The 16466-nt window shown below is 34.4% G+C and overlaps 1 protein-coding gene, 1 long non-coding RNA gene and 2 pseudogenes across 2 annotated transcripts; 2 read left to right on the forward strand and 2 right to left on the reverse strand.

The window, feature by feature from the left end:
- The first annotated feature begins 275 nt into the window (after window positions 1-275).
- LOC120122974 lies at window positions 276-2474 on the forward strand. The gene is made up of 6 exons (XR_005516143.1): window positions 276-357; window positions 460-599; window positions 1275-1357; window positions 1509-1760; window positions 1941-2083; window positions 2219-2474. It is a non-coding gene; the product is annotated as an uncharacterized LOC120122974 (long non-coding RNA).
- Window positions 2475-2609: 135 nt separating this feature from the next.
- On the reverse strand, window positions 2610-4954 carry LOC120123042 (activator of basal transcription 1; the record flags this gene model as incomplete). Its single annotated transcript, XM_039142053.1, has 8 exons — window positions 2610-2863; window positions 2953-3099; window positions 3355-3485; window positions 3592-3681; window positions 3930-3997; window positions 4128-4197; window positions 4299-4557; window positions 4832-4954. Coding segments are annotated over 8 exons (906 nt in total), but the record flags the coding sequence as incomplete, so codon positions are not given.
- Window positions 4955-8459: 3505 nt separating this feature from the next.
- On the forward strand, window positions 8460-11538 carry LOC120122856 (annotated as a pseudogene).
- A 915-nt stretch (window positions 11539-12453) lies between these two features.
- LOC120122997 lies at window positions 12454-15994 on the reverse strand (annotated as a pseudogene).
- Window positions 15995-16466: the final 472 nt, after the last annotated feature.

Here is a 16466-nt window from a genome sequence, read left to right on the forward strand (position 1 = left end):
ATTATAAATTTAATCGTTTATTTAAAGTAGATAAATATTATATTTTTATTAATTCATTTTTTCTCATATTTTATAACTATATTCATATAAATATATATTTTTTAATTATAAGAATAATTAATATGTGCAATGCATGAAAATACAAACAAATTCATACTTGAAAAAATAACCATCATCCTACTACTTTGATTGGTTGATTAATTATTTCAGAGTATCAAATTAAAGGGATAAAAGAAAAACAAAATCTCCATGAAAACAAAAACCAAAACTTGAACCAAGCAACGAAGGTCGAGACGTCGTCGTATAGAACCATGGCGTACGACTATCTTTTCAAGTACATTATCATCGGTGATACTGGTTCGTCAATCGTCAATATATTCATCTCTGCCTAAATCTCTCCCCATTTGGGTTTCTTTGTTAAATTGTTTACGGGGTTTGATTTGTATGTGGTGCAGGCAGGCGTGCGAAAATCGTGTTTGCTATTGCAGTTTACGGACAAGAGATTCCAGCCGGTACATGATCTAACCATCGGTGTTGAATTCGGTGCTCGGATCGTCTCCATTGATGACAGACCCATCAAGCTTCAAATCTGGGATACGGTACGATGCTTCTTTTTTTCTTTGTTCTTTTTGGTGAAAATAAAAGTATTAAAAGCCTTTACCATTTTCAGCTGCTGGGTATGAATAAAAGTTAATCACTTAGGAGATTCTGTTAAAATATACTATTTTTGTGTTTTCTTTGGCTGTTTAGGGAAAAGGGTGTTTAAAATTAATGTTGTTCTTGGCTATTAGGTATAGATGAAATTAGTTTAGGATTCCAAAGAAGATGGTGACAGAAATATGGGTTTATTTTGGAGTAGAATTTCGTAGGAATTAACTTTTTTCCTGTGGAATGATTTGGTATTGAGTTTGTTTATGGTTTGAGGCATTTACTCATATTCGGATGCGAATGTTAGATACGAATTTGTGTTTGATCAAGTTTTCTTAAGTTCATATATCATATCTCATTTCTATATCCAGCTGCACGAGACACAGGTATTTGGTCATTTGTTTCCTATAACTCCATTAAAAGGAGAAAATTTTATTCATTTGGTAGTTGCTTCCTACACAAGAAATGTGGAACCAAATGAAATGTAGCTTATTGTTAATGAATTCAATGGCTTCTTTTTATCTTTGATTATAAGGTTTTTTGTTGGTTGTGTTTGATCATTTTTTTCTTCCATTATTCAATGATTAGATGAATATTTTAGCTATATATATATATATATATTTCAGGCTGGGCAAGAATCCTTCAGATCCATCACCAGATCTTACTAGAGAGTAGCTGCAGGAGCCCTTATGGTCTATGATATAACCAGGTGAGATACCAATTTGTCTTACTCTGCTTAAGTAATGGGTTTTGAAGCTGTAGTGCCTCGACTCGGGTGTAAGAATTAGAAATTGATGTATCTGATATTGGTATGTTCAATTCTTTTAATAATGTCGCACTCATATTTGAATATATGTCAGACACGAGTTAACTTTTGAAACTGAACTGCAAAGTTATACGGTTGGATCGGGAGAGAGACGTTTAATCATCTGATGAGCTGGTTGGAGGATGCTCGACAGCATGGGAATCCAAACATGGCGGTCATGGTGATCGGAAACAAGTGTGATCTTTCTCAACGGAGAGCAATTAGCAAAGAAGACGGTGAGAAGTTTGCAAAGGAAAATGGGCTTTTATTATTGGAAACATCTGCAAGGACATCTCAAAATGCCGAGGTAAAAGTAGCCCGATCATATCTATGTTGTTTCAACATTTTTATTTTTTTCTTTTAGTATATATGTTCAACATCTATATCTTACATGAATTCGAGGATACAACCTTCTAAATATAGCACACTATTGCTTTATATTTCCGTTTAATGAATGTTCAAATGAAAATTTTATATTATCTTGTAGGCCTTCATCATTACTGCTGCAAAGATACTTTAGAACATTAAAGAAGGGATCTTTGACGTTTCCGATGAGGAAATGATCGAAACCGCTTTAATTAAAGGATCTCAAGAGTTATGTTTTTCCGATCATCCAGAAATAGGCTACAGGTATAAGAATATAATCTTCCAAAAACATTCTAGATATACGATAATCCTTAGATGGTTTCAGCGTCATTATTTTCCTTTCATAAGAACTCCGAAGTATATCTCACTTGAAAGACCGATTCATGGAACTGAATGCAGTCATCTGGCATCAAGATTGGCCTAGGACGTGGACAAGGTATAACCGGTGCAAGAGACGGAAACCCTGGTCGGAGAGGTATCTGTTGCAGTCAGTAGGCAAAATAATACGTGCCTGTATTTGATCCTTTAATCCAATTCATTTCTCATCACATTGCTTTGATTCATATATTCTTAAAGGCGATGTTCCATTAGCAAGAACATGGAACGTATAGGACTAGTTATTATCATTTTTTCTTTGTACCAAACTCGGAAATCACATGTTCGTCTTGTTTTAATTTGATTCAAGTCATTTGCATTGTATTATGCATAATTCCAGTTTTTGCACAATTACCACCACTGCAAGGATAAACTAAATGATGCTAGAAACAGAACAGAAATCCGGCAAGATGAGTCCTCGTCCAAAATTGTTTCATATTCAGATAAACCGTACCAAAAATATACGAGGAAATTGTTGTTCTACATTGATGTTCCATGGAAATTTTCTCTTTCTAATGCCTCCAGAGGAGAACATTACAATAATTGAACAATAAACAGAGAAGTACCTAGACGGTTGCAATTAAATCCTTGAAACCAGAATGCAACTCTTCACACGTTATGTGCCAACCTAGCACTTTGAGCCCTTGATTACTAAGAACCAGCAAATATCTGCAATGAATATAGGAAGAAAGCTTCAGGGAACAAACTACGAAAGACAGATACAGTTGTTGCTTACTTGTCTATTGAATACCACTTACCGCAGCAAGAACATCTTTGGAGAGACGCGGTTTGCCATGAGATGAATCAACTGCAACTGGCTTTTTCTGCCGGAATTGACGAATTGCCTTCTTGTGGGTAACAGGCATCTCAGAATTCATTCCAGACTCCTCTTGCACCTTTTGCTTCTGTAGAAAGTCGGAAACCCGGGGAATTCAACATGCATGAAAAATTACATATTTGGTTTTGTTCAAGGCAATTACAAATTGAAGTATGCACATGAAATTCAGCCACAGAAGTGATATCACCTAAGAGTAGAACATGAACTGGAGTGATATGTGCGAGAAAAGACTAAGAAACATCATGTACAATTGCAGATGTATCGAATGCACAACTATCATTGATGGCAAGAAATGAGTTGCATTAAAAATGTAGTTGTTTACCTTCTTCATTCGCTCTTTAATAGCACTTAAGGCACGGGACTGGTCAACTTTTGAGAGATAGAAATCACGTTCCCTCTTGGCAGCAGAGAGTTCTAAGGCTAGCTTCTGCTCCCGAATTGCGATCTTGTAAGCTATATGAAAAAAGAAATCAACTTAGACACATCACACATTCATACATCTGTATATATATAACACTAAAATCATTGCAAAACAGAGAAGCATAAACAGATAAGTTACCAATTTCTTCAGTAAGATCGTCCCACTTGAATTTACTCAAGTATTTGATATTCCAAAGATCATAATAAAAAGACGACCTCTTCCTCCCACCTGATCATGGAGAAAGAAGATCACAAACATAAGAACACACCACATCATCACAAGATACTAACATCTATGTTACTCAGCTTCAGGTATGAGTGTCGAATATGGGTATGAGTGTTATGCCTCTAATCCATCTCCAAATATGTGTTGGAAACTTTGAGTCCACCATGAACATTTCAAGCAAAACGAACAGTCCAAGCAACATAGATATGAATTAAAAGAAAGAAATAAGACATTGCAATTAATTTCCATACCAATTTGTTCACCGTTTAGCATATTCGCAACCCTCTTTGCAATCCCTTTCCTAGCAAATTCAACCCACCTACAGAAAAATCAATAAACCCATCGTTGAACCGAAACATCCCAACATCTACAAGCTTTTAAGGAAAAAACAAAAAGACTAAAATCTTTAAAAAATCACAATAAACCGTGTTAAACTACACATGAAATACCCTTCAGAAAATTCTTGTTCTTGAGCCTTGGAGGGTCTAGGGAGTTTGCCCTTTACTTGGGGTTGATGACCTGCAATACCAAAACTAATAAAACCCAATCCTTTTCCGCAAAGATAATAACTAAAGAAAAATCCAATTCTTGAGCAGTGAACTTCACTTATATTTACTAACCGGAAGGAGTGAGATAAATCCTAAGTATTTCCCCATACTGAGAAAGCAGTTGGCGTAGTTTGACATGATCCATATGCGGAGGAACTCTGCTTAAATAACAAACCCCACGATTATCAGCATCGGCTGCTTCCTTCAACAATTTCATCTTTTTCTTCTTCTCCTTATTCTGGCTGTCGGATATATTAGTTTCATCTTCAAAGCCGTCATCTTTATCATCATCATAAGCCACTTGTTTATCTTCTTCAGCCATTGAAGCTTCCTAGTAAGTTTCAGTAAACCCATCGTCAGATTTCAAAATACCCTAAATAGCGGCACCGTCCGCCACCGGTAAAGACATCAAATATCGGTGTGAACGAAATTCCACACCTCAAATAACAGTGTAGCATAAAATAGCAGCGATAAAGGTCCACTATTTCCGCCAAACAAAAACCTTCTAAACAAATTCGATGAAACTAATAGCAGAGACCAGATAAACGAATAGATCAGGAGTAAAGTAGAAATCTTCAAGTTAAATTTAGGGTTTCAATAATTACCTTAATTAATTTACCGGTCCGTCGGAAACTCGAAGATATCGGAGGGCTTGGGTCAGGAACCGGAGGGAGAGAGAGGCTTGTTTGGCGGCAGGGGATGTGCAAAGACAGAGGAGGGTGGCAATTTTAAGTAAGATTGTTATTTACAAAAATTTGGACCCATCCATTTCACGTTTTGGGCTGTGGCCGATGATTTCAATCAGGTCGAATTTAGTTAAGATTTTTTTATTCACATTAATTTAGGTTGATTTGAATTTAAATTGAATAACATAATTTTTTATATTTTACAATATAAATAGTACAAAATAGATTGTTAGACATGGATGAAAAAAAATTAAATGGGATGGATTTGAATTTGATTTAATTTTTATCTTGTTGTGTGATCTTATTGGAGTAAGACTATTTATTGAGCAAGTTGATTGTGAGTTTAGCAATATTCGATTCGTGCTCGTTAAAAAAATCTATTGTTCGACTTGACTCATTACTTGTTAAACTCGATAAAATTTTGCCCGACTCATGCCCCTTAAAATAACTTATTGCTCGTTAAACTCACTAGAAATTTTACATTGTTTTTTTAACTATAAGTAAAATCTAATAAATTAAGAATTATTACATAACAATTTAATATATTTCTTTTTTATTAAAATAATAATTTAACATCTTTTTTATTATTGTAGTCACTCATTTTTGTTCGGGGCTTATTTAGTATATATATAATAATATAATGTAATCTTGAAAATATTTTTTGAAAACATATAATATATAGTTTTTAGAAAACGTTTTAGAAAACATATTATATATAGTTTTTAAAAAATCAATTTTTGAAAATATATAATATGATTTTGAAAACATATAATATATAGTTTTGAAAACACATTTTTGAAAAACGTATAATATACATAGTTTTAAAAATGATTTTTAAAAACGTATATAATATAATTTTAAAAACATATTTTGAAAATATATATAGTTTTTTAAAAGAGATTTTTTAGAAACATATATAATATATAATTTTTGAAAATATAATATTATATATTTTTAATATTATTATTTAATATTTTTATTTATTTATTTAATTTCATTTTTTTACATGTCCAAATTAAAGTACAGGTCTAACAAAGGTTTAGGGGGCCTAACCGGGTAGCTTGACCCAGCAAAACCCGACAAGGCCCAACTAAAATGGAGCGAGCCCAACAGTTCGAAGCACAAGCCGCATGACCCATCGAGATATGATTTTACATTAGCTAAAGGCACCACAACACCAAAGCCACAGGATCAGCCAAAGGATCACTGGCCCAGATTGAAAGGTAGCTAGGGTTACAAAACCTTATGAAGCATATACCAACGCGCGTCGCCAACCACAAGGCCGAGGGCCATGCAACAACCGACCAAGATATCCGACCGATATTTCCGGCCACGAAGCAAACAACGTCAAAGGAAAAGCCAAAAAATCATCCATGCAAGAGAATCAGGATAGATTCGGGATTGAACTATCCCTAATCTCTAGGTCAACAACCCTAATAACCCTAGTAAATCATAAACGGGGAGAACTTCCCTCGACGTAGCCGGAAACAACCCCGACAGGGCTCTATAAAAACCTGTACAACCGAGACAACAAGGACAACAAAAATCATCTGGAGCAACAAAACAGAGAAAACCAAACGAACAACAAAGCCAATCGAGCAAAGAAACAATCACCAAAACAACAAAAGCAAAAAAAACATTCGGCCAAAACAAAAAAATACCAAGCAAAAGAACCGAAACAAACGCCGAGCAAGGCATTTTTAGGCCCCGAAAATAGGATCAGCGTCACCGAAAAAGGAAATTGATCGTTTGGAAAGCGAGAAGCCATCGTTGAACTAAGGTAAAAACCGACCGGTTTTTCTTAGATCTACGTTATTTGAGGTTTATTTTGGGAGTTTGAGGTTCGGGTTTAGTTTTGGAGTGTTGAGGGGAATATTTCAGTATAGTTTGGATTTTTCCGTCCACCGGGGGTAATGGCCGGAGCAGCAGTTTGACACCGGCGGGTGGCTGGTCTTAGACCAACCAAAGCTTGAGTTGAGAGCATTTAGGGAAGGGAAGGGGTTTATTTTTTAGGAATGATGATGATATTATTTTTTTTGAGATTTTTGGGCTACTTATAAGGAGGGCTACTTTGTAAATATAAAATAGTTAATTTTTTTTGCAGTCTCTGATACTTTAATGTGTAATTCATTTTAGTCACCTGTTATAAATTGACCTTTGAATTTTGAATTATTTCGATTTAATCCTGGATTATATTTCTCATATTTTGTATTTTAACCCCCATTTTTTATCATTTAATTTTTGTTACTTTCTTTCGATTTCGACATGTTCCTCATTTTTATATTTCTTTTTTAACGTTTTTTCTTTAATATATTTTTATTTATTTCTTTTAAATTTAATATTTTCTTCATTTTATTTTATTTTACTTTGTTTTTATTTTATTTGTCTCTTTTAACATTGTTTTTAACCTTTTTCTTCTTCTTTGATTTATTTAATATTTACTTTAGTTTATGATCTAATGTTTTCCACCTTCTAGTGGTAATTTTAATCGATCAAAGGTAAGTAATTCAGATCGAATTCAAAATTTAATTTAACTTTTAATTTTCGCAATTAAGACAATCGAAAAATTAAATTGGTACCGAATGGACAATACAAGAGTTCTAATTCTTCATTGACTGTGATCGACTTCCGAATCAATATATTTATGGTAAAACGTGGATCAGGTAAGACGATAAATTAAGGTATTCGATCAACCTAATTTTAAATGATCGGTGACGACTCTAACACATTTATTTAAGTCGAAGCCCAATTTTAGGTTATCCCGAAGGACGATTACGACAATTATCTATCAATAAACTAGTAAATACTAAATATATTTTTTTAATAAAATGATTTTTTAAGATAACTATTAAAAATATAAAAAAGTAACTAATTACTCACAAACTTATTGAGTCAAGTTGAACATTGCTCGATTCAACTCGTTAAGGTCTCGTAGAACTCAAATTTGATTCCAGTTAACACAAGTTGAACGTTGACTGAGTTTTAACCGAATCGAGTTTGAGTAACTAACAAGCTGCTCAATTCATTAAGCATCTCTACAATGAAATATTGTTATTTCTTAAGGTCATGTGTTTAAATAATTACATATGCAAAATATGTACATTATTAATAATTAATAAATTTATAAAAACTATTATCTTATAATTACGTTAGATAATTAAAAAAAAATTAATTGAATATGTAATTATATTTTAGAAAATACTAGAAATGGGAGAATCAAATTAAAACCACTTCCCAAGCAAAAGCCGATCATAGAATCTTGTCCGGTTACACAATTCCAAAGAACAGAAACGTCAACCTAATCTTTCATTCTCTCATATACTTCGTGTAGAGCACGGTGTATTTCAATTTGACCGTACCTAGCACGTTCTCTATAACGCGTAAGACTGTAATAAAACCACTACATATAAAAAGACCTTTCAAACCTCCTCAAGTCATTTCTCAGTCAAATACAAACGCTGACCTCCTATTTATTACCACATGTAATCATATTATTGGTTATATGTTTTTCAGACGAATCAACTTGACCGCAGACAATTATTCGTAGGAACCGTAAAAAAAAAAATCAACGGATCCTCTTTAATTCGATCCCGCTAAATATCAGCTCAGCTAAATCTGGGAGGACAGAGCTTCTCCTTAGCTCTCTCACTCAGACTCACTCTCATTTCAACACTCAACCGAGAAAATTTAAAAGGAATTTATTTTTAGGGTTTTAGTTTTGGATCGTGTCGAATTTGGGGTTTTCATGTCACAAAATGAAGCAAAAGAAATACCAAATTCATACTACGAAACTATTAACATATATTTAATCGGTTTAATTGCGGTTCTTGGATTCGTTTGTTTGTACTATGGCTCTTCATTTGCTCCTGGGTCGAGGAGATCCGATGAAAATGGTTCTCTGTTGGATGGATCCGACCCGGTTTTTGGTCGGTTTTCAAGGCACAGGGATTTGGTTGATTTGCTTAACGGGCAAAGGTACTATCCGGAAGCTCCTAAAAGCATCCCTGTAAGTATTGCATTTTTGTTAGTCGAATTTTTCTTTTCTTTTTAGTCCTTTATTTCATTAAAGATAGTTCTTGTTTCTTTTATTTTCCATGTGTTTTTTTTTCTTTATATGGCAAACTGCATTGTGTTTCTTTGGATTTTATTTATTACTTTGGCTAAATGATGGTGTTTTATGAGTTACAGATATGTGACATAAAATATTCTGAGTTGATACCCTGCTTAGATAGAAACCTTATATACCAGTTGAAATTAAAGCCTAATTTGTCAGTAATGGAACACTATGAGCGGCATTGTCCGCCGCCGGAGCGACGTTACAATTGCTTAATTCCGCCACCGAAAGGTTACAAGGTTTGTGATAGTTCTTTCTGCTAAGCCTAAGAGTTTGGCTTGATGTAACTTTGTTAGTTTCAATACCAAAGTAATTGATGTTAGAATTTCAGATCCCTATAAGATGGCCTACTAGTAGAGATGAAGTGTGGAAAGCTAATATTCCCCACACACATCTTGCGGAGGAGAAATCGGACCAACATTGGATGATTGTTGATGGGGAAAATAAAGTTTCCTGGTGGTGGAACCCATTTTCATGATGGTGCTGATAAGTATATCGTTGGTCTTGCTCAGGTATATGTTACTGGTTTACTGGGTTAATGATTCTTATATTGACTGACCTTAATAATTTCAATGTTTATGGCTTGATGGTGAATCATTTTATTTGTGTAGATGCTGAAATTTCCTGGTGATAAACTTCACAATGGTGGACATATACGAAATGTTCTTGATGTGGGATGTGGAGTTGCAAGTTTTGGAGCCTATCTCCTACCGCTTGGTATTATAGTCATGTCCCTTGCACCTAATGATGTACATGAGAATCAAATACAATTTGCGTTAGAAAGGGGTATCCCTTCAACACTTGGTGTGTTTGGAACAAAAAGGCTTCCATATCCAAGCAGATCGTTTGAGCTAGCTCATTGTTCCCGATGCCGAATAGACTGGCTTCAGAGAGACGGTATTCTCCTATTGGAACTTGATAGGTTACTGAGACCAGGAGGGTACTTTGCATATTCTTCTCCTGAAGCTTATGAACAAGACCCAGAAAATAGAAAGATCTGGAATGCAATGTACAGCCTTTTGAAAAGAATGTGCTGGAAAGTTGCTGCAAAGCGAGGCCAAACTGTTATATGGTCTAAGCCTCTGAGTAATAGTTGTTACTTGAAGAGAGATCCTGGGACTCAGCCTCCTTTGTGCAGTTCTGGCGATGACCCAGATGCCAGTTGGAATGTGTCTATGAAGGCATGCATCCCTCCTTACTCTGCAAGTAAGTAGAACCACCATGCATAAAATGGTATTGATAATTGCAGAATGCGTTCTTATTCTACATTCTATTTACTGGTCGATGGACATTTCATATGGTTTATCTTCATAAATGATCACCTATTACGTCAATAACAATATGAGAGTGTTTTACTGCCCACAAAAATGGAAACATAATCCGAACTCTTAAGGGTGAACTCAACTCTTGTTTGATGCTACAGAGATGCACAAAGAAAGAGGGAGTGGACTACGTCCTTGGCCACAAAGGCTTACTGCAGCACCACCTCGCCTTCAAGAAATTGGTGTTAGTGCTGAGGAATTCCTTGAAGATACTGTAAGTTTCTAAGATCATAGGGAAATATCATGTGCTGTAGTTATCTCTTCTTCATCTAGATTTTTTTTTGTTACTTTCCACTATATAGCCTTGAATTTTGGTGACTGAGATACACTTATGATACAGAGAATATGGCATTCTAGAGTAATTGGATACTGGAAGCAGATGAAATCTGTTATAGAGAAGAATTCCCTCAGAAATATCATGGATATGAATTCAAACCTTGGGGGTTTTGCTGCTGCCCTTAAAGATAAAGATGTCTGGGTAATGAATGTTGCTCCCACTAAAATGTCTGCAAGATTGAAAATTATTTATGACCGAGGCCTGATTGGTACTGTTCATGATTGGTATGACTTTCATATATTGATACATTCTTAATTCCATCTTCCTCATCTTCTTTTCATGTATCATTTTTCTGATAATCAGATGTGTCTAGTCATTTTCCCTGCCCTAACTATGCACCATACTTTGACCTTTGCCTTTGTAGGTGCGAAGCTTTTTCTACATACCCAAGAACATATGATCTTCTTCATGCCTGGGCAGTCTTTTCTGAGATTGAGGAGCATGGTTGTAGTGCAGAGGATCTCTTGATCGAAATGGATAGGATACTGAGGCCAGGTGGGTTTGTCATAATGAGGGATAAAAGCACAGTAATAAATCATATCCAGAAATTTATCCCTGCATTGCGGTGGGATGGCTGGTTATCCGAAGTTAAACCAGCGACCGATGCTCTCTCTGTTGGTGATGAAAGAATGTTGATTGCACGAAAGAAGTTGAGTGATGATGGGTTTATGACAATCTGAATTTACATCTTTTTCCCTCCCGGGTATTTTCTTAACCCAGTCTCCCCTTGATTTCTGGTGGTCGGTGTACTTTAATCCCTGCATTTGCTGATTTCTATATTTCTCTGAGTCGTCATATTGGGACATTTGGAAATTGGTATATGATAATATGACCCACCAAATATATACAAAAAGTTGAAAATATCCATATAGGACACGTACTCGTATTTGACACTTATATAATCTTAATCCAAGTAACATAGTCTGATTGTGTTGAATGCGACTCGTATTCATAACTTATATACAAAAAGTTGTCTGTCTCTCTATAACCGATGTATATTTCTTTTTTTCCTTTTCGTTAGTTGCAAACTGGAAAGTTCTAACCACTCATGTAAGAGGAAGAAAGATAAGCATTTGAGATGAAGATTTATGTTTTCCCTGAAATTTTGAAATGGGACTAGAGGACCAAAGATGAAGAAGAATTGTCATCTTGTGGAATGTGGATGAAGCTATATAAAATATACTGCCAGCTGGTTGCTGCAAATATCCATAACCCTTGGAAAGAAGAGCTTTGTAGGTGATTATTTTCTGATACACTCGAGGATATGTTATTGTTTAAGTACCTAAACCAGTATTAATTTTACATCATGTTTTCTAATTTTCATATGTATTTGTAAACATTTTTTTACTGGAAAAGACCTGGTAGAAGGCATCAATGTAATGAGGCTCAATAGACTTGCAACAAAAGCAAAGTAATTCACTCATCTGTTGTCCCTCAAAAAGCTCTCTCCTTCCACAGAATCGTAGGAAACAAACAGGTCCCGAGAAAAACAAAATACTATTAGAAAAAAACCTTTAAAGGGTTTAAAGAAAAACGATTGATTTACCTGAAACCTGAACTGATTTCTTGAAAGAGAGAAAAAAGAGAAGAAAACACAGGAGATTTGGTCACCCATGCAAAAAAAAAGTTCCACAAAGAAGATAGAGTTTTAAGGAAACAAAATAACACATGCCTATATACGTCGAGATTTGCTTACTCAAGGAAAATGCATCAATGATAATGCTCGACTCCGAATGCAATGGCAACCCTAACTTACTACTGATGAAAGCATTAACAAAATTGGATATAAGTTGTCAATCTTCCATTACTAATCCCATACATGAAAATCAGGGTCCGTTATCATGTTTAAAACGCCAACTCTAGATTATTATACACATTTTTATACACAAATCTCATTGTCTATGTCCTTCCGGCAATGGAACCACTCTGCGAAATGGTACCGTCCTCTGCGGCAAAGCTCCATCTTCTTCATCATCATCAAATTCCAGTAAATACCTAAATGATAACGAAAAAGATGGCCATGCATTCAAGCAACATAACAAATTATAGATTATTATTACTAATAATAATTATACCGTTTTATGGGGAAGATTAACAAAATGAGAACACAAACGGGAAAAACAACACTGGATTTTAGTCGCCGGAATGGAGGATGTTACTTACTCATCTGATTTCCTCTGGAAAGATAAGATACGTTGAATAACCCCCACGAATATGTACACGAAGATTCATAGTTAGTTTATTGCTTTAGCAAATGTATAAAAGAACATAAACAACACAAAATAATCCAAAAGTATATATATTGGGTATTGAATGATGACGGTGATGACCGGCGTAGTCACCTTTCGAGGTGTACTGATGACAGTTGCTTTATAGAGTGCAGTTGTTCCCAGATAAACGGCCAAAACATGTCTCCCAGCAGGGAATTCTTGAGTACTAGAAGGATCGTTCCGCTTGGGGAACGGTATAATGCAAGATGCATGCAGCTTGTACTTCCTGAAATCGCAATAACAGAAATCGAGATTTTCTGGATCAACTAATTCCAGCCATATAAAATATTGAAAAACAGAAATAAGAAGTTTGAACCCTTGATATGATCGCAAATTTCTGTCTCAATCATCATAACAAATAAAACATGGTGGTCCCCTGGACCAAAAAGTAATGAATATGAACAAAAAAGATATAGAATGAAGCATAAAAGCTTACCTTTGGACACCACCCTCTTCATCATCACCTGGCTCCTCATCGAGTACTTCAAATCTGCAAATGGAGATTCAACTTACAAACAAGAATAAAAAAGGATTCTAAATGGAATTCTCGCACCAGCCAAAATGAAATGTCCTATATGAACCGTACTTACTCTTTTGTTTTCTCATCAAAATTTATTACTTTAACAACAAACCACTCATCCTTCTCAGCATCCGAGGTGACTCTTGCAGCTACCTGAGTACAAGAGGGAAGGAAAAGTAAATTAGGTCCAAGAACAAAAAACAACAATCAAATAAATTGTGACAGCTGCATGGACCACTATGGTCTACAAGCTTGCCTGTTCATCTTTGAGACTAACACAAGCCTCAATATGACTCCGCATAGAAGGAGAAATACGAGAGATATCTGAGTCAGATTTCATTCTTTTCCTTTTCTGATCAGTACCATCTGCAATTTGTTTAATGTTAGCTACATAAATAGGATGTTCAGATTAGGTCGTTCTAGCATCTCAAATCTACACATGAAAATGACTTCTGTTTTGCCACATGCTATTCAACCTTCTAGATCCGAAAGAATGGAAAGATCATAAACACTTCATAGTTTCAACTAATTGCCGAGTCTAGGAAAGAGAGAAACAGAATAAGCCGGATAAAATCAAACTGCAGAAAATTACAGCTATATCTTAATATCCTCTTTAACTGCTACATAACTAAAGCGAATGCTTCCGCAAGTTTACTAATAAGTTCAGCCAACTGCCAAGATGGTCACGAGAGGACCTTAACCTAAGCATTATAAGAATGCAAGTATTAAGATCCCTGAATATCGTCACGAAAAGAGAGATCTCGATACAGATGTTGAAAAGCAACCAAAATGTCTCATACAGATATGGTGGGTAGCACGCACCCATTTTTCTCCGTTGATGTCCTGGAGGTCCAGATGGCAGAAAAGTGTCAAGTTGACCTAGTAACGAGCTGGAAATCCTGTATCAATGCCAAAACAGTGGATATTCATAAACGACTGAATAGGGAGATCAGAATCATGTAAGTCCTGCCGAACCAAACCAGAAAGTTCATCGCTAAGTATAAAGAAAATGATAGAAGTCTTAAATAGAGATAATGGGTGTACGCTACTTCTCTCTCTGAAAGATCTCTAGCTTGAATATATAAACTTTTTAGCCTTGATAATGAAGAATCACCAGGTTTCTCAACTACCTAGGGAGCTTCATAGGTATAAAAAAGTTCAAAATTAGCAAAAACCATCAGTAACAACTAATAAAGAACATGAAAAATAAAGTAAAACAAGAAAGAAAACTACTCTTAAGTCGATAAAATAAAACTTAATCATTTACATCCAGGGGGTTTCGGCAAGTTTTCTAACCATTAAAGGTGTAATAAATCACTTCTATGATAGATTCCCCAAGATTCAAAATGATGCATCCTGTGTGGATTCCAAATATAGCTTTTAACTGGTAATGACTATGGATCTCAAAATTCCTTCTATGATACTTCTTCTATAATCCAAGAAACCACAGATCAACCTTAAACCCCAATGAATCGACAACAAAGTTCTTCATTTACTGTGTTGTTGCAATTAAATACAATTAGCTGTTAAATTTTTCGAATATTCTGAATCCGGACCTCTTTCATGCTAACATTCTCAACTAAATCAATCAAAACATTTTTGCAAAATAGATATCAGGATCAGGTTTATGATATGATATAATGAAATCTGAATTAAAGCAACTAAATGGGATATTTCAATGCTCACTGGCTACAAGGTAATTATAAATTGTTCTACATGCATACAAAACCAACCACTCTCAATATGGATTTACAAGTATGTAATGAGTTAAACAACACAATTTCCTTCTCCATGAAAACTTAGCACCCTGAGCAGCCATTTCAGGTAAATGGCATATTTTTCAATCAAAAAGGCAAAATTTTCGCACCGAAATTACCTTAAACACTTGCTATCTATAAAGTTTAAACCACAACTTAGATTCAAGTTAAGTTTTAAACCAGGTCACGGGTCAAACTACAAAGAAAAACTATTCCTTTCCTATTTGATCACATTACTCCTGTCCTTTTTTCTTCAATAAACAAACAAAAAGAGAATCATAAATGAAAACAATCGGCAATAATAATGTATAACGGAAATAACTCCCTTATCCAATAAAATCCATCATCAACGAGCTTTAACCTCTTTTAAAACTAAACCTACCTAAAAAAGTATTGTAAAAAAAAAACAAAAAAACCCAGAGAGCCAAACAACTCAAAAGCGTTAAAAACCCATATTTTGATAATATAGAACAAACCAAGATCATAAAATTTGAAGCTTAAGGGATAAAATGAAGTTGAGAAAAATTACTCGCTTGGAGCTTCTTGTGAAGCTTGTTGATTTCAACAAGCACCTCCTCTTGGTCTTTCTTCAACCGATCGAGTTCCCTCGAGTTTTCCAAGATTGAAGCAATGTCCGGCGACGACATCGTTCAATATTATTTCCTATTTTCGTCGGAAATACAACGTTGTCTGTTTCGCCAGATTACTTCATTCAATCCTTAGTTTTACCTTTTCTTTTTCCTCTTTCAAACAAAGTTTGAATTAAAAATCAATACAATAATAACATTTCATTTTAATATCGAAATCTATTATCATGTTGAAAGAAAAGGAAAAAAGAAAATAAAAATCGGTGGATAATTTTGATTTTTTGTTTTGTTTTGTTTTCATCCATGTTTTGTTGGTATTGCGTCAATTCGACACGTGGAAATTATAATTAAATTATATTTAGTTTATTAACTAATCGATAGAGTGTTACAAAAACAAAATGATCTTTCTTGTTTGATCGAATGTATAAGTATTAAAAATAAAATACGTAAAGAAATTGATATTTTTTTTTGATATTTTAGACTCGAACATGATGAATGTTATGAATTTTAGTGTTTAATTTTAAATAATTAAAAGTTATTTTTAAACAAATATTATTTTGTATTTACTCTAAATTAATTAAAAATAATAATTTTATAAATTATTATATTATTTTGTATTATAATCTCCTTAAATTAATAAAAATATA

Source organism: Hibiscus syriacus, unplaced genomic scaffold (assembly GCF_006381635.1).
Source record: "Hibiscus syriacus cultivar Baekdansim isolate YM2019G1 unplaced genomic scaffold, ASM638163v2 tig00110388_pilon, whole genome shotgun sequence".
NCBI lineage: Eukaryota > Viridiplantae > Streptophyta > Magnoliopsida > Malvales > Malvaceae > Hibiscus > Hibiscus syriacus.